The sequence below is a fragment of the Rhinichthys klamathensis genome, unplaced genomic scaffold, assembly GCF_029890125.1.
Source record: "Rhinichthys klamathensis goyatoka isolate OS25496 unplaced genomic scaffold, OSU_Roscu_1.1 h1tg000336l_1, whole genome shotgun sequence".
Lineage (NCBI taxonomy): Eukaryota > Metazoa > Chordata > Actinopteri > Cypriniformes > Leuciscidae > Rhinichthys > Rhinichthys klamathensis.
The window spans coordinates 132,252-156,053 of record NW_026606850.1 but is presented as its reverse complement, the minus strand read 5'-3'; the positions used below and the strand labels follow the sequence as shown (position 1 = coordinate 156,053).

At 36.9% G+C, this 23,802-nt stretch overlaps 1 protein-coding gene across 1 annotated transcript; it reads right to left on the bottom strand.

Annotated features, from left to right (window-relative positions):
• Positions 1 to 1,476: 1,476 nt before the first annotated feature.
• gga3b (golgi associated, gamma adaptin ear containing, ARF binding protein 3b) lies at positions 1,477 to 19,999 on the bottom strand. The gene is made up of 17 exons (XM_056272383.1): positions 19,725 to 19,999; positions 18,738 to 18,822; positions 18,578 to 18,650; positions 18,391 to 18,489; positions 16,960 to 17,083; positions 16,664 to 16,767; positions 15,607 to 15,687; positions 14,443 to 14,580; positions 12,290 to 12,371; positions 12,098 to 12,214; positions 11,543 to 11,791; positions 10,734 to 10,807; positions 10,505 to 10,635; positions 9,509 to 9,771; positions 8,488 to 8,657; positions 6,540 to 6,650; positions 1,477 to 1,836 (listed from the first exon to the last, which is right to left on the bottom strand). Exons 1-17 carry the CDS (start codon positions 19,771 to 19,773, stop codon positions 1,726 to 1,728), a joined length of 2,061 nt encoding a protein of 686 aa, XP_056128358.1. The 5' UTR covers positions 19,774 to 19,999; the 3' UTR covers positions 1,477 to 1,725.
• Positions 20,000 to 23,802: the final 3,803 nt, after the last annotated feature.

Genomic DNA, 23,802 nt, shown 5'->3' with positions numbered 1-23,802 from the left:
TTTTCCCACAAGACGTCGGCAAAGACACACAATGTAAGATATTTTGAGCTGAATTAAAGGGGTGATGCATGAAATTGTGTTGAAAGAATGTGAGGAATGTGCTTAAATTACTATTTATTTCTTATGTATTGATCAAATATAGTAATTTAAAAGGTAAAGAGGAAAAAATAACAAAAATAAATAAATTTGCATTAAAAATTTGAAAAAAAATAGGTATAATTTTAGGGCTTCGGGTCATTTTGACCCGCGTGGGAAAGATATGCTACAAAGTGCGAGGGAAGGATGAGGGTTAAATAAACAAATCTAATATTGTCCATAAATGCTGTAAGACAGCCTGTAATGCTGAAACTTGAGTCCAAACGTTCCTGTAGCAGCAATAAATAAAATTAGAAACAGTGTTGAACTATAACATAGGCAGATAAACAAAAACCTCAACATGAACTCTTGCTGTAAACTCGTTTCATTACATTCGTTCTGATGCTTCACGATTCAAGAGCTGAAGTTTGTAGTGGATGAGTCTTAGTTCTAGAAACGGCAAAGTTCAAATGCTTGTTTGTTTTGAGGCGCGTAAGGACACCTAGAACTGACTAAAATCACGGTTAAATACACTCCACGGACGGCGGCGAGGTCACCTGACACCATCAGTATCAGCTCGGCTTCTGAACTTCCCATGATGCACCACAGTTTACACCAAAATACCACCGTCAGCACAAAATAAGGTACAAAATAGTGCTTGAAATTTTGTTCAATTTTTTTGTATTTTCAACAAGTAGTCTGTGAAAGCAGCTTCTCAACTACGTATATTATATAAGCATTAAAGAAACATTTGATAAACCTAAAAAAGACATAAAAATTGAAAATTAAATATATGTAATAATAATAAAAAAACACATTGGGTAACAAGCAGGGTTATTATAGGTAACTACGTAAAACCATTAAAAAACTTGATACTTGCAATAATACTTGCAATAATAATTAAAAAAACCAAAGCAACATTATTCATTTTTGTTTAGTTTAATGTACTAAAAATAACTAAAACAAAAAAATTATAAAAACTATAAACGCATATCTATATATATTAAAAACAATAACTAATAAAAATGATAAAAACAAACAAAATTACTAAAGCTAAAACGAAAACGGAAAATACAAAAATAAAAACTATTTCAAAATATTTAATAATAATATTTCAATGATACTAAAATAACACTGGTAACAAAGATAAGAAATATGGAAGCTTGTTTCCGCCACTGAATAAAACATGAAAAAAAAAGGTAATTGCGACATTTATCTTTCAATTCTGACTTTATAACTAGGGATGCTTCGATCGATCGACCCCAGATCAGCTGATAATCACGAAAGTAATTTCACACAAAGGAAAGAAAAATATGATTAATTAAACTTTTTTACAATAACTTTGTCCCCTATTTGTTGAAAGTGCTATCCGTTACTGTTTTACTGTGGTATTTTGCTGGAAACTGTGATTACCATGGTAAACTGCTGTAAGTGCAGCACACAAAAGATCAATCTCTGAAACGCGTGCGTCCGCTTCAGGACATCATGTGTGTCACTGACGGTGTGTTATTATGATAATATCCAGCTTGAATTTTGGTGAAAAACATCAAGCATCGAGTGCAGCTTCGCAGCGCTACAGTAAAACACTGATTGAACATAAATCAGCAGCACAAATGAACGGGATACTTGGGAACGAAGGTTTGGGTTTCTCTAGAGGGATCCCCATCTGTCCGCTGGAGGAAACTGGTCCAGCTCTCCCACCTCCGAGTACTGGCGCTCGCCCAGCAGATACGTCAGCTTGTAGCGCAAACGCACACGCTCCTGGAACACACACACACACACACACACACACACACACCTTTATGAAGTGGTGTCACATTTTGAATCGTTTAACTATTTATTCCCACTAATTTTTTATAATAATCACAGTAACAAAAACAATATTGTAATAAAACAATAATACATAATTTAATTTTTTTTTTAATTAAATACAAAAATGTAATTATTTATTTAAGATTTTATTGATTAATTTTATAATGAAAAAATATATATTTATATTTATTTATCCCCCCTTTTTAACTAATAATAACAATAATAACAATTTTATAATTATTTTAATAATTTAAAAAATACTTTATTTGTATTTAATTGAATACAAAATGTGTTTTATTTATTATTTTATGATAATAATAACAATAACAGTATTTTAAATAATCATTTAAAAAATAAATACAAAAAAAAGATTTATTCCTCCATATTTTTAATAATAACAATAATATTATAAATAAATAAAATATATTTATTTTTATATAATTCTTTAAATTATATATAATATTTTAAATAATTATTTGTTCCACCTTATTTTTAATAAAAACAACAACAATATAATTTTTTTTTTTTTTTTTAAATTAATTACATTTTATTGGATTTTTTTGTTGTAATATTTTTTAATAAAACAAGGTAATGTATGTGTGTGTGACCTCTCACCATCACCTATTTTTAATCATTTAAAAAAAGACTATTTTTTTTTAATTAAATACAAACATTTAATTATTTATTCCCCCTTCTTTTATAATAATAACAATAAGAACAATATTTTAAATAATAATAATCTTTTAAAATAATTTTTAAAAGATTTTATTCCAAGATATTAGATTTTTATTTAAATTATGTATTAATTATCCCCCTCTATTTTATAATGATAATAATAACAGTAATAGAAACAATCTTTAAAAAATAATTTTGAAAATTAAATACAAAAATGTGTTTATTCATCCTTATTTTTGAAACATGGCGCCAGCAGTGTGCACGGCGCAGTGTCTCTCTGTCCTGTTTGGAACCCTGTTTGTTTTGTTTATTATTTTAAGTTATCAAAATGTCTCAGCTCTGTTAGTGTATGATCGCCAGACACTTCTCTGTATTCGTGATCAACATGTTATATTTCAAAAGAGAAATATTCATGGAGACCAGTCCTCGGATATAACCCCCCCTCCACTGCCAGGCCTGCCGGCGCACCTGCAACGTACACCTGTTGCTCCGCGGAGGAAACGCCCCAGAAGACGGGGAAAGCGAGGTGGCGTGGTTGCTAGAGTGAGAGCATACCTGCGGGCTACACGGAGAAATGGTCTGGGGTTTCAAAGTAGCTGTTCCTTACTGGGTGTCCTTTTTCCCCCGGACTCCAGGAAGCGGTGGCTTCTCCCGATCCATCCCGGAGCTGTTATCACTGTGGACCAGCTGCGCGCACCGTTGGAGGAGCACGTTCCCCGGCATTCCCGAGCGGCCAAACGCGGCGTGGATCTAATGAATCTCCGGTCAGTGGCTCGAGCCAAATCTTCGCGCACGGAGGATACTATTCTTCAGTTGGCACTGATCAATATTAGATCCTTGTCTAACAAGACTTTTATATTAAACGACTTCTTTGTATCCCGGGAGCTTGACTGCATGCTTCTTTTAGAGACGTGGGTTAAACCGGGTGAGTGTTTCCCCTTCTCAGAGCTTCTTCCACCGGCATGTTCTTTCTTTAGCTCTCCACGAACCACGGGAAAAGGAGGGGGTCTAGCGACAGTTTTTAAAACCATGCTAAACTGTAAGAAAACCCCTTGTGAACAATACAAGAGCTTTGAGCTGCAACTCTTCGAACTAAACCTCAATCTAACAGTATTATGTGCGCTCATTTACCGCCCTCCCAAATTCAATAAGGATTTTATAAAGGATTTTTCGGCGTTCGTGGCAGGCATGGCTCTTAAGTATGATCATTTTTTAATTGTTGGTGATTTTAATATTCATGTTTGCTGTACTTCTAAGCCCTTGGTCAAGGACTTTTTAAACATCTTAGATTCGTTTAACCTCAGTCAGTCTGTGAACTGCCCGACTCATAACAAGGGACATATTTTAGACCTGGTCTTGTCCCATGGCCTAAATCTGTCCATAAAGGATATTTCTGATGCAGGTATTTCTGACCATATGCCTGTCTTGTTTTCTGTTTCTCTGCCGCGCCCTCTAAGTAAAGCGTGCGTCCCCATGCGTCAGCGGCGCGCTATAAGTCCATCTACGGCTTCCCTTTTTGCTGCAGCGTTCGATAACTCTCCTTTCATGTCCATGGGTGCCTCTTGTTCAAATATGGACATTGATGAACTGGTTACTCTATTTGACTCAACGTGCACAGAAATCCTTGACTCAATAGCACCGTTTATGCTCAGGCGCTCTAATTTAAATGGAGAGCCATGGCACAATGACACTACTCGTGCTCTCAGAAGGGAATGTCGCCGTGCTGAGAGAAAATGGAAAAAAGACAAACTTCATGTATCTCTGGGGATGTTAAGGGACTGTTTGTCTAACTACAAAGACGCTGTTAAGGCTGCAAAGACTCAGTATATGTCAAACCTTGTACAAAACAACTGTAACAAACCTCATGTTCTTTTTAATGTTTTAAATAGGATAATCAACCCCCCTGAGCATACTGGCATCATTCCCAGTGCCCTTCTGTGTGACAGATTTTGTAAATTCTTCATGGATAAAGTGGCCAGTATCCGGGCCTTAACCCTTTGTGTTGCGCCAGATCCCAGTATTTTACCTTTATGTTCAGTTGTTTTTGAAGATTTTATGCCAATATCTCTCTCTGAGTTGTCAAAGATGGTCCAAAGTTTAAGACCCTCGGTCTGTTCATCAGACAGCCTTCCAGCCAAACTTTTTAAAGATGTTATTGACACTGTTGGGCCTTGTATTTTAAATTTGATAAACTTGTCACTTTCAGCTGGGCGTGTTCCGGGTGCTTTTAAAAAGGCCATCGTGCAGCCCCTCCTGAAAAAGCATAATTTGGACTCCTCTGTTTTGTCCAACTACAGGCCAGTGTCTAAGCTTCCATTTTTGTGTAAAGTTTTAGAAAAAGTGGTATATGCCCAACTTCAATTGCATCTAAATTCCAACAACATCTTTGAAAAATTTCAGTCTGGTTTTAGATCCTGTCACAGTACAGAAACTGCTCTCTTAAAAGTTTTTAACGATCTTCTTTTAATTTCTGATTCTAGTAGCTCTGCGATGCTAGTGCTTTTAGATTTAACGGCAGCATTTGATACGGTCAACCATAATATTTTATTATCCAGACTAGAGTCCTGTGCAGGCATTAAAGGCACAGCTCTGAAGTGGTTTCAATCATATCTGACAGATAGGTCCTTTTCTGTAAACCTTGGTCCTTTTTATTCAGACAAAGCCCCAATTGACAGCGGGGTGCCTCAAGGCTCAATTGTAGGCCCAGTCTTGTTCTCTCTATATATGCTGCCCCTGGGATCAATCTTCCAAAAACACAATATTTCCTTTCATTGTTTCGCAGATGACATCCAAATATATCTACCTTTGAATATCAAAACAAACTCAGTTGAAGCTCTGAAAAAATGTTTACAAGAAGTTAAAGACTGGATGTCATTGAATTTTTTAAACCTAAATGACAAAAAAACTGAACTTGTAATTTTTGGGGAGCCCGATGTCTCTGGTTTTAACAGTACTCTTGAACAAATGCTGCCAAATTGCTGCCCGTCAGTAAAAAGTCTTGGTGTTTTTATTGACAGTTCTTTTAAACTTGATAAACAAATCAGCTCAGTGGTTAAAACAAGCTTCTTTCAGCTTAGACTTCTAGGGAAGGTCAAGCCCTACCTGCCCCACAACCAACTGGAAAAAGTTGTGCATGCCCTGATAACAAATCGCCTGGACTATTGTAACTCATTGTACTATGGCCTTGATCAGTCTTCAGTTCGCCGATTACAACTAGTTCAAAATGCGGCTGCACGCCTGATGACAGGGAAAAGGCGCAGTGACCACATCACCCCGGTACTGTCATCTCTCCACTGGCTGCCTGTCATTTTTAGAATCCATTTTAAGATCTTATTGTTTGTTTTTAAATCTCTAAATGGGTTGGCTCCAGCATATTTATCCGACATGTTGACTCTGCACACGCCAGTCAGAGCACTCAGGTCCACTGACCGCTTTTAAACTGTCCAAGGTCCAGACTGAAAACCAGAGGGGACAGAGCATTTTGTGTTGCAGGTCCTAAGCTCTGGAACGCTCTTCCTTTCAATATTAGAGCAGCTACATCTATGGAGAGTTTTAAATCACTTTTAAAAACTCATCTTTTTGCACTAGCTTTTTAACACAAGCTGAGTTGTGTAATTTTTTTTTTTTTTTCGTGTCGCTTTTATTATGTTGTATTGTATGGTTATTTTATGTTGATTCTTTGTATCTGTACAGCACTTTGGGGCAGCAGTGCCTGTTTGTAAACGTGCTATATAAATAAACTTGACCTTGACCTTGACCTTATTTTTAATAATAATATAATAAATAATATTTTTTATTTTTATATAAAATTTATACATTTAAAATAACTATTTATTCCACCTTATTTTTAATAAAAAAACTAAAATAAATATTTTTTCTAAATAATTAAAGAAAAATTATTAACATTTTATTGGATTTTTATATTGTAATATTTTTAATAAAACAGGTATTGTATGTATGTGTGTGTGACCTCTGACCTTCAGTGGGTTGGCGAGCAGCATGACCTGAGTGATGGAGGCGGGGGGCTGGATGGGGTTAAAGGGCGCGATCTCTGTGCCTGACGGAGGCTGAAGCTTCACTCGCATAGACTGACACACACACAAGACCGTACAGGGTCAGAGGTCAACTCAAAGCTGATATTCACAGTGCAACTTGTGCATCAGATCTACACAGAGTGATCAAACATGTTTCAAGAAAATTTCATATTTTACAGTAAAATATGCTTAGTTAAAGGTGCATTTTGTAATATTTAGGAGGATCTGTTGACAGAAATGCAATATCATATAACTATGTTTTCAGTGGTGTATAAAGACCTTACATAATGAACCGTTGTTTTTATTACCTTAGATTGAGCCATTTCTATCTACACACACACACACACCGTCTCCTTAAATTGACATGTTTCTACGGTGGCCCTGAGTGGACAAACGTGTTTCGTCACTATGTTGTTCTTCATGCAAAGATCAACCTAAAGTCAGCGGATAAAACACTCACACAATGATGAACAAGTAACAATAATATTTGCAATAACATATCATTTTACTGAATAATTAAGTAAACGTAATTTCTTAATGTATCTTTGTAAAGAAACCTCATTGCTAGTGTTGGGTACCGAAACTCGGTGCCAATAGGGAACCGGTTCCGACGTAAACGGTAGTAACCAGACCGAATAAGAACGACAATTTCGGTTCCTGATTTCGGTGCCTGACTTAATTAGGCACACACGCACACACACAGTCTCTTCTGTCTCGCATGCGCGCTCTTGCTCGCAAGGTTAGGCTGCATTTCACGTGTAAAATTACGCGTCAGAACGCCCTCTGGGTGTGCCGATAGTCTGAATCCATATAGAATCAAGCCAATTCATTGGCTAATGGCACGGGCGCCACCTCGACGCACTTACATCGTCATTATGTTGGCGCACGCGCGCCATCTGCTCCTCAGATTTCTTTGCCGAAAAAGGAAGCTGGTCGGCAGCGCAAGGAGCTTGGCAGCGTCTCGTTCTCTATTGAGAGAACATAGGTTACACCAGTAACCAGAGATGTTCTCTTTCATAGGTTCACTCAACGCTGCGTAGCTAAGAAGCAGTGGATTTGTAGGCTGCTGTATCACGTGCCGTTTGAACTGACGCGCTACAGCGATCTGTCACATTTCAAAGAGCCAAAACGTTATTTATTGTGTGAATCTCGTAAAAATATTGACAGAATCTGACAGCTGTGGATTTGTTCCATATCAAAAGTAACCTTGTCTGTCGGTGTCAGTGTCCTCTTTGTCCGCGATTTTTTTCTGCGTGAGAAAATGGATGTGTGGCGTGAGAGCGTGTGAAAAGGGTCGATTGCGTGAGTCTCACGGTCAATGCGTGAGACTTGGCAGCTCTGCCTGCTAGTAATCTCTATTAATCTCCAGTATTATTACATTGTTTGATACAATATTGTTTTATTTGATATTATGTAAATGTGAATTTTTATTTTTTATTGGTTTTATTATTATTTGTATTTATATTGTTTAAAGATTTAAGTTAATATTGTGTCCAGTTTGGCCCTGGAAATAAAAGGGTATTATTTTTTGATAAAGTGTGTGCGGTTTCATTTTCTTAAGTACCGTTTCAAGAACCGTTTAGGCACCGGAACCGTTTAAAAAATACCGAGTAGGTACTGGTATCGGATAAAACCCAACCGATACCCAACCCTACTTCATTGCTGAACTGGCTACTCTCTGCTGTCTCAGACGACGACATCACTTCCTGTCGGCCACCGTAACTTTTGTTGGGTGCAATTCACAACCTCACCACTAGATGCAGCTAAATATTACACACTGCACCTTTAACTTTGTGAACTCTGAACTGGTTCACTGAATCACAGAACCGAGCCGATTGAGACTGACTGGTGTGAACCAACCGCTCTGTGTCTGCAGATGAGGAGCTCGTACCTTGGGAACGGCTGCTTGCAGTAATACGTTCCTCACGGGCAACGGTGCCGTGTTGAGCAGCGACACCACGATCACCAGGACGTCCGGACGACCCGGGGGACAGTCCATCGCGAAGTGCAGAAGAACACGAACTCCATCCTTATCGTACACCGTCACAGGTAAGACTTTACCTGAGGACACCAGGCAAACAAGATGCAAATACTGGGTATCTGGGTCAATCTCACAGAACCTTTGACTCACATTTCACCCCAAAATCAATATAAAGAAATAATACATTATGATATCAAATTTATAATCAATTATAATAAAAGTTACATATATTGTTCATAAAGGAACTTTAAACCTATAATATAGATTATAAACTGGGAAAATAATTTTTTAAATAAATAATAAAACCAATGAAATAATAGATTCATATTATGATTTTAGATAGTGTTATATAATATTTATTTATAATGATGAAATGTATATATTTATAATATATATATGTGTTTGTATTTATATATACATGTATATATATATATATATATATATATATATACTGTATATATATATATATATATATATATATATATATATATATATATATATATATGGTATTTTTCCTATATTTTTCATAATCATTTGTTAACAAACATGTATTCATTACCTTCAATGAGCTCATTGTTTCTGCCTTAAATGATTACATTGTTTAAATGAATACATTTTTAGCTAAATGTGATTTGTTTGACTTAAGTCAGTTACCTCTGATAACAGATCACTTTTATTGAATTGAATAAAGAAAATCAAGCCTATAATATAGATAATTATATAGGATAATTAATATTTTAATTAGTTATAATTTTGTTTGCATTGTGACAGTGTATTCAACCACATTTAGCATATTTATTATTATTTATTTTTATTTCCCTCCAATTTTAAGTAAACAGCTCATCCCTTGAACATAATTTCCGATGATCAGCTTTATGTGAACCAGTAGCTCATCATGCGCTCGGTGTGCTGGAGCGGGTCGGTCACTCACTGGGTCTGATGGCCTCGAGCGGGACGTGCAGGCTGGCCAGGCTGGGCTCTGCGCTCCTCGCCGGGCTGCTCTGGGGCGAGTGGGACGAGAAGGGCTGAAAGAAGGGGCTGCCCGGAGCCGAGCCGCATGTCCCGGCCTGAGCCCGAGCCACAGCCGGAGACGAGGGACCCGCCGCGCTCATGAACGGGTTAGAGCCCGCCGAGCCCATGAAGCCTCCAGAAAGACCAAACGTTCCTCCAGCGATACCGCTCAGACCTGAAACACTGGAGGAAGAAGACACATGACGTCTCATTTATATAGTCAAAGAAGCGCTCTACACAGGCAGCTCCCTTATAAAGGAGCATCGTAACATCACGCACCCTCATAAGTGACTGATATGAAACCAATTCACTCCAATGACGATAAAGATAACGATAAAGATATAGTTCTAAAAATCGTTCTCAATATTAAAGAAAAGCAGAGTTCACACCACAGCAATAACGATATCAATACAGAGAAACAATATCATTGTGATCGTTTTTTTCCAGCTGTTGAACGATAAAACTGTTTGTTTGTAGAATTTGTTTTCTGTTGTATTTATGTATTTGTCTGTTTTGTGTCTATGGTATATTGAGTTTTTGGTTTGTATATTATATGTTGTATGTTTATGTTATCAGGCCCCCTCCTAAAAGCTTTCAGTAGCTTCTTTGGGTTTCCCCATTTCACGCGACCGACATATAACCATTGTTCCTTTTCAAATTGTGTTTAAATGATACAATGATGAAGTGTGAAATAAACGAAACAAAACGGAAAAAAATTACCCTGACAGCGCATTTGAAATGGCGGACGACATTGTGGAGAAGTTAATATCTGAGGTCCAGAAAAATCCACCACTGCTAGACAAGTCAATTGACAAAACTATTATATAGTTTTCGCAAATATATTATATAGTTTTCGCAAATATAGTTATCGTTATGGATATCGCTCGTGGATATCAGTTTCAGAGCAGAATCATACCTCTTTCCACCTCCAAAGTCCAGCATGGAGAGATCCTGCATCCCCTGACTGACAGCCGGGGTGTGTGACGTGGGGAAGGCGGCGCTCGGGGCCGAGATGCTCCCAAACAGGTCCAGGTCCGCATCAGGAGCCTGACAGGAGAGGACAACCGAAATCACAGATTCAACCACCTCTCTCAGGATTATTAATACTCAACATCTGGAAGTCCGACTGATGTAGTGTGTCCGACCTGTAGGGACGTCCACTGAGCAGAGAGTTCATCCAGCTTTGGTCTGTTCGGCACAGAGGGCGGATCATTCAGGCCTGAGAATGACACAACAACATTTAATTAAAAAAAATTAATAAAAGTTACAAAAACACACAACAAAATTACTAAAACTTTTACTAAAATTTTAATAAAACTATAATGATACTTTAAAAAACTGGTATAGTGGGAGAATTTTAGAAGCATATAATGGATTATTATTATTAATATTTAATAATTATTAATTGATTAATTACAGTTATATAAATTATAATTGTTTTACATAATTTTTAATAACAGTAATAATATTTGTAATTGTTGTATTATCAATAATAACTTTAAACTTATTATTTATTGAATGTTATTGCCAAAACTTTTCATAGTTTTAATAACAATATATTTTATTAGTATTAATTATAATTATATCAAGTACAATTATAACTTTGTTTTAATAAACATTGTTTTCAAAACTGTATATACTTTTTAATAACAATAATATTTTTTATGATTTTTTTTTAATAATGCTTTTCGAAATGTTGAAAAAATTATTATAGATAGTTTAACTTGATGCAGTAATAACAATAATGCTTTTATTATTAATAATATTAGTTATTTATTTAGGTGTCATTTTATAAAAAGACAACAGGTTTAGTTTTACAGTGATTTACCACCCGCTATGTGGGATCCAGTGTAAAACCATGGTAAACTCACTGCATCACATGACCTCGCATGGCCTATTCCTTTACTTTACATCACCAGACAGTCTCACAGCGAGTTTAAGCGAGATTTATCACCGAGAGACAAGAGTTCGTCGTCCAGCAGGGAGAGGGAGGTCTGCTGCTCAGGAGGCCTGTGATTGGGGCTGCTCTTCTGACTGCCGGCCAATCGGCGAGGAGGAGGCGGGAGCACAGGGATGGAGGAGGCCGTGTGATTGGTGGACGAGATCTGAGGAGGAGGAAGAGGAAGAGGAGGAGGGACGGTCGGGGGAGAGGAAGGTTCATCCAGTCCAGCCAGATCAATCAATGTGCCCGTGGTCTCGCATCCTGAGGGAACAAGAAAAATCGGTAACACTTTATTTTACGGTGTCCGTTACGTTACATGTAGTAATAATAGTAAATTATGTATAATTACATGCAATCAACCCTCAACCAAACCCTAATCTTCCCCTAACCCTATAGTAAGTACATGTAGTTGATTAAAATTACTCAGTACTTAAATGTATAATTACACTGTAACAATGACACCTTAAAATAAACTGTAACCGAAAAATCCTGTCGGGAGAAAATGAGATGTTCTGGATGATCAAAATACTGCAGTTGAGGGAAGATGGACATATAACCTGAGGTCACCTTCACTAGCGGCCGGTCTGAGATCCTCACACTCGTTATCGTCCGCCTGTCCGTCCACGACTCGTTTATAAGAGCCGATTACTCTGGACAGATCATCGTTCGCCTTGAGAATGTCCCCTACAGTAAGCAGACACATAATGAACATTTCAAATAAACAATCAATCACTCAAAGCGGAGCGTCGCGTGGTTTACCCAGACTGGAGTCGTTGTCCTCCGCTTCGGTGGCCAGTTTGAACGCGGTGCGTCGGAGTTTGTCACAGCGCTCGTACAGCTCCTGGACACAGACGCCAGGTCACATGTGAGCGCTGTTGTCATGGTTACATCGACCTAATTATACAAGCTCTAACAGTACAGACAGGAAACTGCTGTGATGATACAGTACAGCACTGAGAAGTCAGCCGTTAAACACATGAAACACACTTCACAGTTATTTCACTGCTGTCATGTGACTTCTGTGAAATAAGATGTTCAACCAATAACGGGCGACTGACGAATTGCGCACATTTGTGGCTGGCAACCAAAAGTTGCTGTTTTGAGTTTAAGAATGACATGAAACTGAAACTAATTCCACCAGACCTGATCATGTGGTGATAAAGAAAGATTCTATTCTGCTCTGTTCTACTCTATTCCTTTCCACTCTACTCTATTATATTCTACTCTGCTCTATTCTATTCATCTCTACTCTGTTCTAATCTATTCCACTCTACTCCGTTGCATTCTATTCCCCTTTACTCTGTTCTGTTCTATTCCACTCTACTCTGTTATGTTCTATTCCACTCTACTCTGTTATGTTCTATTCCACTCTACTCTGTTATGTTCTATTCCACTCTACTCTGTTATGTTCTATTCCACTCTACTCTGTTCTATTCCACTCTACTCTGTTCTATTCCACTCTACTCTGTTATGTTCTATTCCACTCTACTCTGTTATGTTCTATTCCACTCTACTCTGTTATGTTCTATTCCACTCTACTCTGTTATATTCTATTCACTCTACACTGTTATGTTCTATTCCACTCTACTCTGTTATGTTCTATTCCACTCTACTCTGTTATGTTCTATTCCACTCTACTCTGTTATGTTCTATTCCACTCTACTCTGTTATGTTCTATTCCACTCTACTCTGTTATATTCTATTCCACTCAGACTCTACTCTGTTATATTCTATTGCACTCTACTCTGTTATGTTCTATTCAATTATACTCTGTTATATTCTATTCCACTCTACTTTATTCTACTCTGCTCTATTCTATTAATCATTACTCCGTTCTATTCTATTCCACTCTACTCTGTTCTATTCTATTCCACTCTACTCTGTTGTTCTATTCCACTCTACTCTGTTGTTCTATTCCACTCTACTCTGTTATATTCTATTCCACTTTACTCTGTTATATTCTATTCCACTCTACTCTGTTGTTCTATTCCACTCTACTCTGTTATGTTCTATTCCACTTTACTCTGTTATGTTCTATTCCACTTTACTCTGTTATATTCTATTCCACTCTACTCTGTTGTTCTATTCCACTTTACTCTGTTATATTCTATTCCACTCTACTCTGTTATATTCTATTCACTCTACACTGTTATGTTCTATTCCACTCTACTCTGTTATGTTCTATTCCACTCTACTCCGTTCCATTCTATTCCACTCTACTCTGTTGTTCTATTCCTCTACTCTGTTATATTCTATTCCACTCTACTCTGTTATGTTATGTTCTATTCCACTCTACTCTGTTATATTCTATTCCACTCAGACTCTACTCTGTTATATTCTATTGCACTCTACTCTGTTATATTCTATTCCACTCTACTCTGTTATGTTCTATTCAATTCTACTCTGTTATATCCTATTCCACTCTACTCTATTCTATTAATCATTACTCCGTTCTAATTCTATTCCACTCTACTCTGTTCTATTCTATTCCACTCTACTCTGTTCTATTCTATTCCACTCTACTCTGTTCTATTCTATTCCACTCTACTCTGTTATGTTCTATTCCACTCTACTCTTGTTAAATTCTATTCTATTTCACTCTACTCTATTATATTGTACTCTGCTCTATTATATTTATCTCTACTCCGTTATATTCTATTCCACTCTACTCTGTTATATTCTATTCCACTCTACTCTGTTATATTCTATTCTAATCTACTCCGTTATATTCTATTAAACACGGTTCTATTCAGATTTGCACAACAAAAAAAGTTTGAGAACCACTGCACTAGCTTAACCACCTGATGCTCAGGACATCTTCTTTAGTATTAGTTACAAGTCATTTCTTTAAGAACGCACTTTCTTGGCCCGCTCGTGTCTAAGCGCTGTGTGTCGTGCTCATGGAGTCTCACCTTGATGAGCTCGCGGTCGGCGTCTGACGATCGGTCCCTGTCGTACTGACTCAGCATTTCCCCCAGGAGCTTGACGTTGATGTTCACCTCCTCCAGCGTGTGGATGCGTTTGCTCATCTTCTGCACTCGGGCTTCATCCTGCAACACACATTCAGTCCATCACATCATGCGTGTCACATATAATACTGAAAACATTATCATGAGTTCTGCTTTAAAGAGGACCTATTATGTTATTTGTACATGTTCATCTTTCTTCAGTGTGAGCATGAATAAACTCGGTAAAGTTATAAAGTCCCTCCAGCGGGAGTTCTTCTCTATATCAGTGTCAGTGTTCCTGAACTCCCTGAAACGCCTCCATTAGTCATGAGTTTCTTCCGGGAACGAACGTCGCAATATTCCTCATTTAAATAATTCATACGCAGAATAAAGGGGCGGAGCCTGGTTAGTAGTGTGTTGAAACTGGCGGTTTTGGTAATTAGGGGCGGGACATTTCCCAAACGCTTGACCAATCACAACACACCGATCCAGCCGACCAATCAGAGCACAGTGAGCTTTTCAGAAGGCGGGGCTTCATAGAGACAGGAACTAAACAGAGCGTTACTGACAGACTGGGAAGAGAGGAGCCGCAACAGTGGAGAATATGAGGAAAATAACGTGTTTTTAAACATTCAAGCATGAAAACCTGTTCTAGTAGAGGCCAAAAAACAAGACCTTTAAAACAGGTCCCCTTTAATACAGTTCATACACACACCACCACAGACCCTTGAACAAACAAGGTCTACATAAAATCAAACTTAACCGTTTAATAAATGTCTTGTATTGTGAACCAAAGCTAGAACAAGCCAAAAACGGTGACTTAAACTCAACTGTGTTTTTAGGTTTTGTCATTTATTTAAAATAAACGCATCATTCGCAAATATTTCAAATGCATTATTTTACAATGAATAATAGTTATTTCTTTTTATCTATTCCCTTAAATTCATTTAAACCCTTTAATTGCATTAAAAAAGACCATTCAAAAATTGGTTTGGACCCTCGATGTTCAAGAAACAGCTCCGGCTTTGTTGTGAACGATTGATCAGTGTAAAGAAGGACATGCTGTTTCACGTTGGCTGTAAACTGGAGCTCTTTATTTGTCAGAACAGCATCACGTCTCTCTCTCACCTCTTTCACCATGTTTTTGATGAGTCTGTTCGCCTCCTGAAGATCTTCTGGGTTTTTGCTCCTCAGAAGTTCAGCCAACAACTGCCATCAAATCACAGAAGAGCACAAAGTCATTTCTGTAGTTTCATAAAGGGAAATCACATCAAATGTTGCAGAAACAGGAAAGGATGCCTACCGTAATCAGCAACTACAGAGAGAGTCTTTCTCGATATATACATGGAAAGCAACCACATTTCCAGGATTAAATGGAGAATTAGATTTTTTACCTGATTTGTAATTTGACTTTCCTCGATTGGTGTTGTTTTCTAGTTGTATCATTTGAACTGTTAATACATTGTTGATTCTGGGTATATGATTTTAGATAATTTTTTTAAATCCAAATTTTGGAACTGAGAATATATTGTTGACTCTGATTTGTATATTTTATTGATATCTTATGTGATGTTGTACTTGTAATTATAATTTAATACATTTTTATATACACACACACACACATATATATATATATATATATATATATATATATTCTTATTGTTTAAAATCCAAGTTTTGGAACTGAGAATATATTGTTCTGTATATATTAATATATATATATATATATTTTATTAATTTTTTTATCCAAGTTTTGGAACTGAGAATATATTGTTGATTCTGATTTTTGATATCTTAGATGTTGTACTTGTAATAATTAAATTAAAAAAAATGTTACTGGCCTACATTGTTGATTCTGTTTTGTTACACTTTAGTGCATTGTTATATTATTTTATTATTATTATTATTTTTTACATGTTGGGTTTAATTATGTTTTGGTGAGATATGTCTTCGCTATTTGTCTAATAATTTCTTCTCTATTGTGACTATTCTATATTACGTAATCTGGTGATCACATGACTAACTAATTGCTGCTTAAAAGGACATTATCCGCAGCGCGTCGGTGTGCAGTTTTTAATTGCCTAAGCCATAATGAAATAAAGACTTTTATAAACATTTTCTTTAACTCTCGAGTGCCTTGGCTTGATACGTTTTTGGGAAATGATGTCATCAGGCTCAGTCTCACCTTCCCCATGTCCTCGTTGTCAAACACAGGGTTTTTGGGCCGAGCGGGAGGCGACGGGATCAGGGTTTTGTCCACCGTCAGTTCTGGGTCCGTCATCACGAGTCCTGAAGAAATCATCACACACACACACACACACACACACCATCAATCAGACACACCGCTCATGACAGACCCCAGAAAGTCCATCCGTAGAATTGTGTAAACTTTTTTATTTTTTGTCATTTTTATGTACAGTATTTTGCTACCCATTGTGGTTTTTGTAAGTGCTCTAGAAATAAAGTTGAGTAGAATCTCACCTTGCTTCTTGAGCGCCTGGTACGCGTCTGCGATCTTGGACTCGTTGGGAAACGCCACCGTCCAGCTGTACAGCATCTCAATGATCTTATTCTTCACCTTCTCAGAAACACTGTTCCCCATGTACTGCAACACACACACACACTGCTCTTAACACATGTTTGTATTAGACATATAAGTGCACAGGAATGAGCCATAGAAAGCGGAAACAAGATCACATTTTTTACACTTCTGGTTCCATCGTCCTGATGTCAAATGGTTTTTTGAATGGGTTTTTGGTTAAATGCATGAAATAAGGTCTGTGGTGAACATAAGCTCAAGATATTTTCACGTTTTATTCCACAACATAAATACATCAGCAGGGGTGTAACGATACCCTCATGCCATGATTCAATACATATCACGATACTGAACTCACGATGCGATATTATTGCGATACTTCAAGACATATGATAAAAGGTTAACAAAAAAACACACTGTTGATTAAAATGCTAAATTTTGGCCTTACATTGCGAGTGTAAATGAATATCTTTGACTTGTGCTGGAAACCCAAAGCACAGGACAATAGAGACACCAGAATAACAATATTCATGATTCTCAAGCTGAAAATACTGAATTATTTTAGATCAATATGTTTGCACTCTTTCACTAACTAGATATATTTAAAATAATGTCGGCCACTTTTTACTGGTAACATCAGACATTTGGTATTATCAGGACCGAAAAATATTCCCCCGTTGCATTATTATACATTATATTCAACATTATATACAGTAGTTTAATGTAGTACTGACACTAAAACTCTGAAAACGTGATTTTTTTTCCTACAAAGAAATGTCATTTTGGGTGAATTATACACAATATTGTCACTATACACAATATTGTCACTATCCACAATACATATTGATGTATGTTTGTGTTGCGATATATTGTGTGACACGTCACACGATATATTGTTACACCACTACATCAGTAATTCCCCTTGTGATTTTCTAAAAGCTTTTGAAAAATGGGAATATAGAGGTTGTCTGTAACATTAAACATCATCACCGAACAGGTAAACTAGGTCAAATCTACTCACTAGTCGCTTTCAAAGCCTCGTTGCGTTTATAATCACGCTCTTGCAAACTATTATAGCTAAAAACTTTAATGGAGAATGTTGTTGAGAGTTTAATGATGGTGTAGTTCGTGTATAGCCTACGCTTAGCATCTGACTTCTGCTGATTGGTTTTAGGCTTCAAAATTCATAAATTTGTGAAGATTAACATGATGAACAAAACGTTTAAGAATCATAAACGTTTGTTGGTCTCAGAGCTTATTTTCAGCAATAACCCAAAAGCCAATGAAAAAAATCCAATTGGGATTTAGTCAAGGGAACCAGGCTGCTAACATCTGGGTCAACAAAAATAACTCATAATAGAAAAACCACCAACCCTGGGTGAAACCACTTTAATCAGCTCATTTAAAAACCTATATCTGGCTATTTCGTTGTGAAATCTTCGCCCACAGTTCTTCATACACGCCTCCAGTACCTGCAGAGACACACACACACATCATATTATCCATGAACAGACTCATGCTCGAGCAGTGATGGTGGATTAGCATTACAACATCACTCACAGTCAGAGCTTGAAGGGCTTCCCATTCTTGAGAGTAGATTTTGTGAACGAGGAGTCTCACAGCTATCTGTGGACTATAAACACACACACACACACACATACACAATCAGAAAGAGCAGAGAATCTGTAGTTTTCATTCATTTTGGATTACGAAGGCTTACCCTTCCAACTCCTTATTGATCTGATCACAAAACCCGATAATATATTCCCAGTCCTCCTGCCGGTTGGTGGGGTGTGTGGCTTTGTCTGTGGAGAACACACACATTCGTAAGGTCCAAACAATCGGCCTCGTTGAGCTCTGTGTCTGTGATACACTGGCACAACAGTGTGAGGGACAATCGCAGCGATGCATATCAATATTACCATCAGTAATGTAAAGAAAAGTGCTATATATGTATAATATCAGCATATTTATGTACCATTGCATTTACATGGTAGCCTATGTTCATGATGCATGAGCAAAAACAGCATTGTATTATTATGGTTAGTGTTCTATTTGTCACACTGGATAAAATCATCAGTTAAATGGCTAATTAATAACCCCAGCTGTAAATCCAAAAAGCATCGTATTATTATGGTTAGTGTACTATTTGACACACTGAATAAAATCGACATTTAAATGGATAATTAATAATGAATTCTGCTGTAAATCCTAATGCTCTGGGTCTGAACTCATCTTATATGAAGCCAAACACAGACTTTGCACTTTAATCTGAACGCACGATCGCCAGATATGACAGTCAACACGCACTCTATATGAATGTTTAAATCATACTACAGGAAAGGCTTGGCTCATGAATATTAATTACGAGGCGTGACGTTCGTACAGTGTCCGTATCTGATTGGCTGGAAGGCGGGCGCTGGTAAGTGGGCGCTGGCGAATTAATGAATCCTACTATGGTGAAGTCCTCGCTCTTACATATTATGTAGGCTTTGTGATTGGACGCCCTGGGAAGGTTACCAGGCAACGTCAATATGATAAAATTAATTTTCATGAGCAGACCTTCGTCATAGTATGATTCGAAATTTCGCGGAAAAAGGCAAACAAGCGCGTCAGACGAGCAGGTACTGATGCATTGCAGCGAACACACACAACAATAATATTATTTACATCTATTGTTGGATGCAAATGATAATAGTGCACGTACTGAGCCAGGATTCGAGTGATTCTCCCTCCGGAAACGCCATGATCCTCATTTAAAGCTCTGACTGCATAAATCCACACATTTCCCCCTTAGATGCCACAGACATTCGTCAAATTAAACTGAGAATGATAAAAATAAGCATCCTCTGTTCCATCCGAGCCTGTGGGCCGCGACAAAATACTGCTTTATTTATTTATTAAATGAATAGTGTATCTGCCGGCAGTATCATCAGCTGCCTGTGTGGAGGTCCTTGATTTAGACGCCTCTAAAGATTACAAAATAAAAGTCACTAGCAGTACGAGTCTTGTAGAATTACAAAATAAAAGTACATCTAAAGTTTTTTTTTATTATTATTATTATTTTTAAATAGCGAATGGGTTGCTTTGGGCGATTTTTATAGAACAGAACAGAATAGAATAGAATAGAATAGAATAGAATAGAATAGAATCAGGTGCAATAACAGTACCAACCAGTGATGTAGTGGTGCCTGGAGAAGTGGGTATAGGCTACTCTTCATTTATTCCCCCAATATTTTTTTAAGCGTCCCAGCAAAGGATGAACGCTCTGTGTTATAAACAGTAACATGTAAGACTAGTCTTGCATATGAATATGCAAGACTATATAATATAGAATATAATTAATAGAATATAGAATTACTAGTATTCTTGCATATTAGGGCCGTACACAGGGTTTTATAAATACAGAGTTCCCATAATTTTTTTATTTTCCTGATCTCGACATGAGCATTTTAAGTTTTTTTGAAGGCCAAAAAAATGGACAACAGTAGCTTTAAAAGCATGTCGTGGGCAGTATAGCATGAAGTATTTGATCAGATTCTTAAACATGAGAAACAGTTTAAATGTCGCAATGACTGATCCACTCTACAAAATGGAAATCCAGAATGTTTATGCTTATTGTTGACAATGCATAATCACATATTCAAAACGGGAATGGCCTTGAATAAGAAATGATTCAAGGATTATTTTGCATAGATGTTACATTTCAAACAAACGCCAATGCACTCCTTCTGTGTCCAGAGGCATATGATAAATTAGTATGAGCATCAAAGATCAGTTTCAGCAACTTTTTCTTTTCCTAAATTAATCAATGTTTTTGGACTAATCTGCTCATTTAATCAATGGTTCAATTGCTCACTCATAAAGATAGTCACGTGTCGCCACCTTCTGACTTAATGAAGTTGCGCAAACACAAGCGGAGTGATACAAACAACACATTCGAGGTAACGTTATACAAATATATACAATAATAATGGCAATATATTTAATAGGGTGCTTGTGTTGTTAAATTGAGCTTATAATTTCCACTGTCTTTGATCAAACTGTCAATGCTACTTGCATTTTATCTCGCACTGTATGATCGTTAACTGAAGTGAATTGCGTCGCGTTGGGATTCGCGCTCGGCTCGCGCTCCTGTGAACAAAAATCCCCCTTTGTTGCTTCGATTGGTCTCAAACATTTATGCTGCGTCCCAATTCGCCTACTTATACTACGCCCTAAAAGTATGTACTATTTTTGTGAAGAAAAAGTACATACTTTTGAGTGTGTAGCAAAAGAGTAGGCAAGCTTTGGGACATACTACTTCGTCATCTTTAACGGACAGATCTGTCGTGTGCATCCTATCACCGTAAACTGCCCTGTCAATCATCTCGTCACAGTTAAAATCCTCCATTCAATCTAATATAACTTCTTACCATTTCGGAGAGAATTGTTGTCGCACGTTCATTATGAAGGTATTTTTGGTGCAAAACAACTGAACGCCTGTGACAGTGGATTTTGTAGTTGTAGAGAATAGCCACACATGTGTATCAGTAAATGTGAAGTCACAGAGATACATTTTTTAAGAGTTGCACACTTGTAGACTTTTTTTTATCTTCCACAAACACAACACAACAGTTACACCTTCTCAAATTCTTCATTGCAGGTGCACAAATTCTATTCTACAAATCACAAATTAAGAAACTCGTACGCTCACATTTTTGCTACAGTTGCTGCAGTGAATATGGTGCAAAACGCATTTACACACCTGCATCAAAACATGTGAAGTCACAGAGAACTTTTGCTCATCTGCAAATCAGTATGTGAATTCATCCAATGAGAGTTGCACACTTGTAGAATCTTTTCTCACAAAGGTCTTGTATATTTTTCTAGCACAAACACAAGTACATAACTACAGCTGCTTGAATCTGCTGCAACGAATCACAAGCTCTGTTTTTCACTTTCAAGTGACAAGTTTCGTACGCTCCGCCTTTTGCACCAAGTGCACCGTGAAATGTGGTGCAAAAGTGAGTTGTGCATCTGTAGAGGCAGTGGGCGGAGCCCACATTAATATTCATGAGTTTGCGCGTGCAACTGCTCATTCTAGTTCACGCTCCTCGTTTCTCAGCAGGTTTAATGGATTATTTCAAAAAAGGTAAATATAGTTTCAGCGCGAACTTAAACTGCAATTGTGTATCGTTTCGTTAAGTTCATGTTTTTATTTATTGAGTTGAACAAACGCCAACTAAAAAAAGTGTCTATAATAATATTTTATATTTTGGACTTTTTTATTGACAGAAGAAGGGATGATCTGATGTTTACTGTGTGCAGAATTTTCAAAACTAATCGGAACATGAAGTTTAATCCAATCCGAGCCAATCTGAGAAAGCTGGGGCTGTTAAAAATACGCCATTATTTTACCACAGGGTGTCAGTGTTCGTCTAAACTAGTGACCGCGACGCTGAAATGTGTGAGAACAGATGAATAACATCAGTACGAACCACGAACATTTATTTATTTGGATTAAATATTGTAATCATTCAGTGTCATTTTTCAATGTCAATCGTTTTACTATTTACATGTTCATGCCCAAAATGCTTAATTAATATTCAAAGAAGTTGACTGTCATTCTCCTCTACGCTGCGTGCGGTTCTGATCTAGGGTTCTGATCGTAGGCACCTCGCGAGTATTCATTCATTCAACTATTTTAAAAAGACAGGAATGAAGCACCAATGCACACAAGAAATACTTTTTATTAGTCAAATTCATTAAAAAATGTGAACTCAACAGGTATAGAATATAAGTAGGCTAAGAGAAAAATACTGTTAATTAAACAAAATTGTATGGACAAAAGTGGATAAATTACTGTAAATGAGGGGGAAAAACACAACATTATTTTACGGAATATGATAAGCCACTAATTTGATGTTCTAAAAAAGATATTTACAAACATACATACTGGCCTTAATACCAAACATTTGAACAGTAGGCTACACACCTTGCAATCAAAACATTCAAAATAATATTGTTACATTATTTTGAATGTTTTGATTGCAAGGTGTGTAGCCTACTACTGTTCAAATGTTTGGTATTAAGGGTCTAAGGTAAGGTACCTCTAAGGTACATTTATCTAAAAACAGTAATATTGTGAAATATTTGTATCAACTGTTTTCTATTTTAATGTTAAAAAAATATATTATGTCTTAATTTAATATTAGTATTATTTTTGTATTGCAGTAACATTCAACAAATGATAACAAAAGGCAGTTTAAAGCATTGCAATGTACAAAGGAAAAGCACAACTAAATGAATGAGTTGAAGTTTGCTGTGCTTTATAGCCTATAGGCTACTATGAATGCCAGCAATCATTTAGTCATTAATTATGCACAAAACGTGCAAACTAATAAAAACATTATGAATGAAATGATACACAAGTGTAGTTTAATTTTGCGCTGAAACTATATTTACCTTTTTTGAAGTAATCCATTAAACCTGCTGAGAAACGAGGAGCGTGAACTAGAATGAGCAGTTCCACGCGCATGCCCGGGAAACTCATGAATATTAATATAGGCTCCGCCCACTGCCTCTACAGATGCACAACTCACTTTTGCACCACATTTCACGGTGCACTTGGTGCAAAAGGCGGAGCGTACGAAACTTGTCACTTGAAAGTGAAAAACAGAGCTTGTGATTCGTTGCAGCAGATTCAAGCAGCTGTAGTTATGTACTTGTGTTTGTGCTAGAAAAATATACAAGACCTTTGTGAGAAAAGATTCTACAAGTGTGCAACTCTCATTGGATGAATT

Coding starts and splice junctions, on each gene's coding strand:
- gga3b (XM_056272383.1), bottom strand. CDS start 19,773: ATGAGGATCATGGCGTTTCCGGAGGGAGAATCACTCGAATCCTGGCTC. Junction 16,768..16,959: donor CCAGGCGCTCAAGAAGCAAG/GTGAGATTCTAC, acceptor TGATTTCTTCAG/GACTCGTGATGACGGACCCA. Junction 1,837..6,539: donor TGCTCGCCAACCCACTGAAG/GTCAGAGGTCAC, acceptor TGTGTGTTCCAG/GAGCGTGTGCGTTTGCGCTA.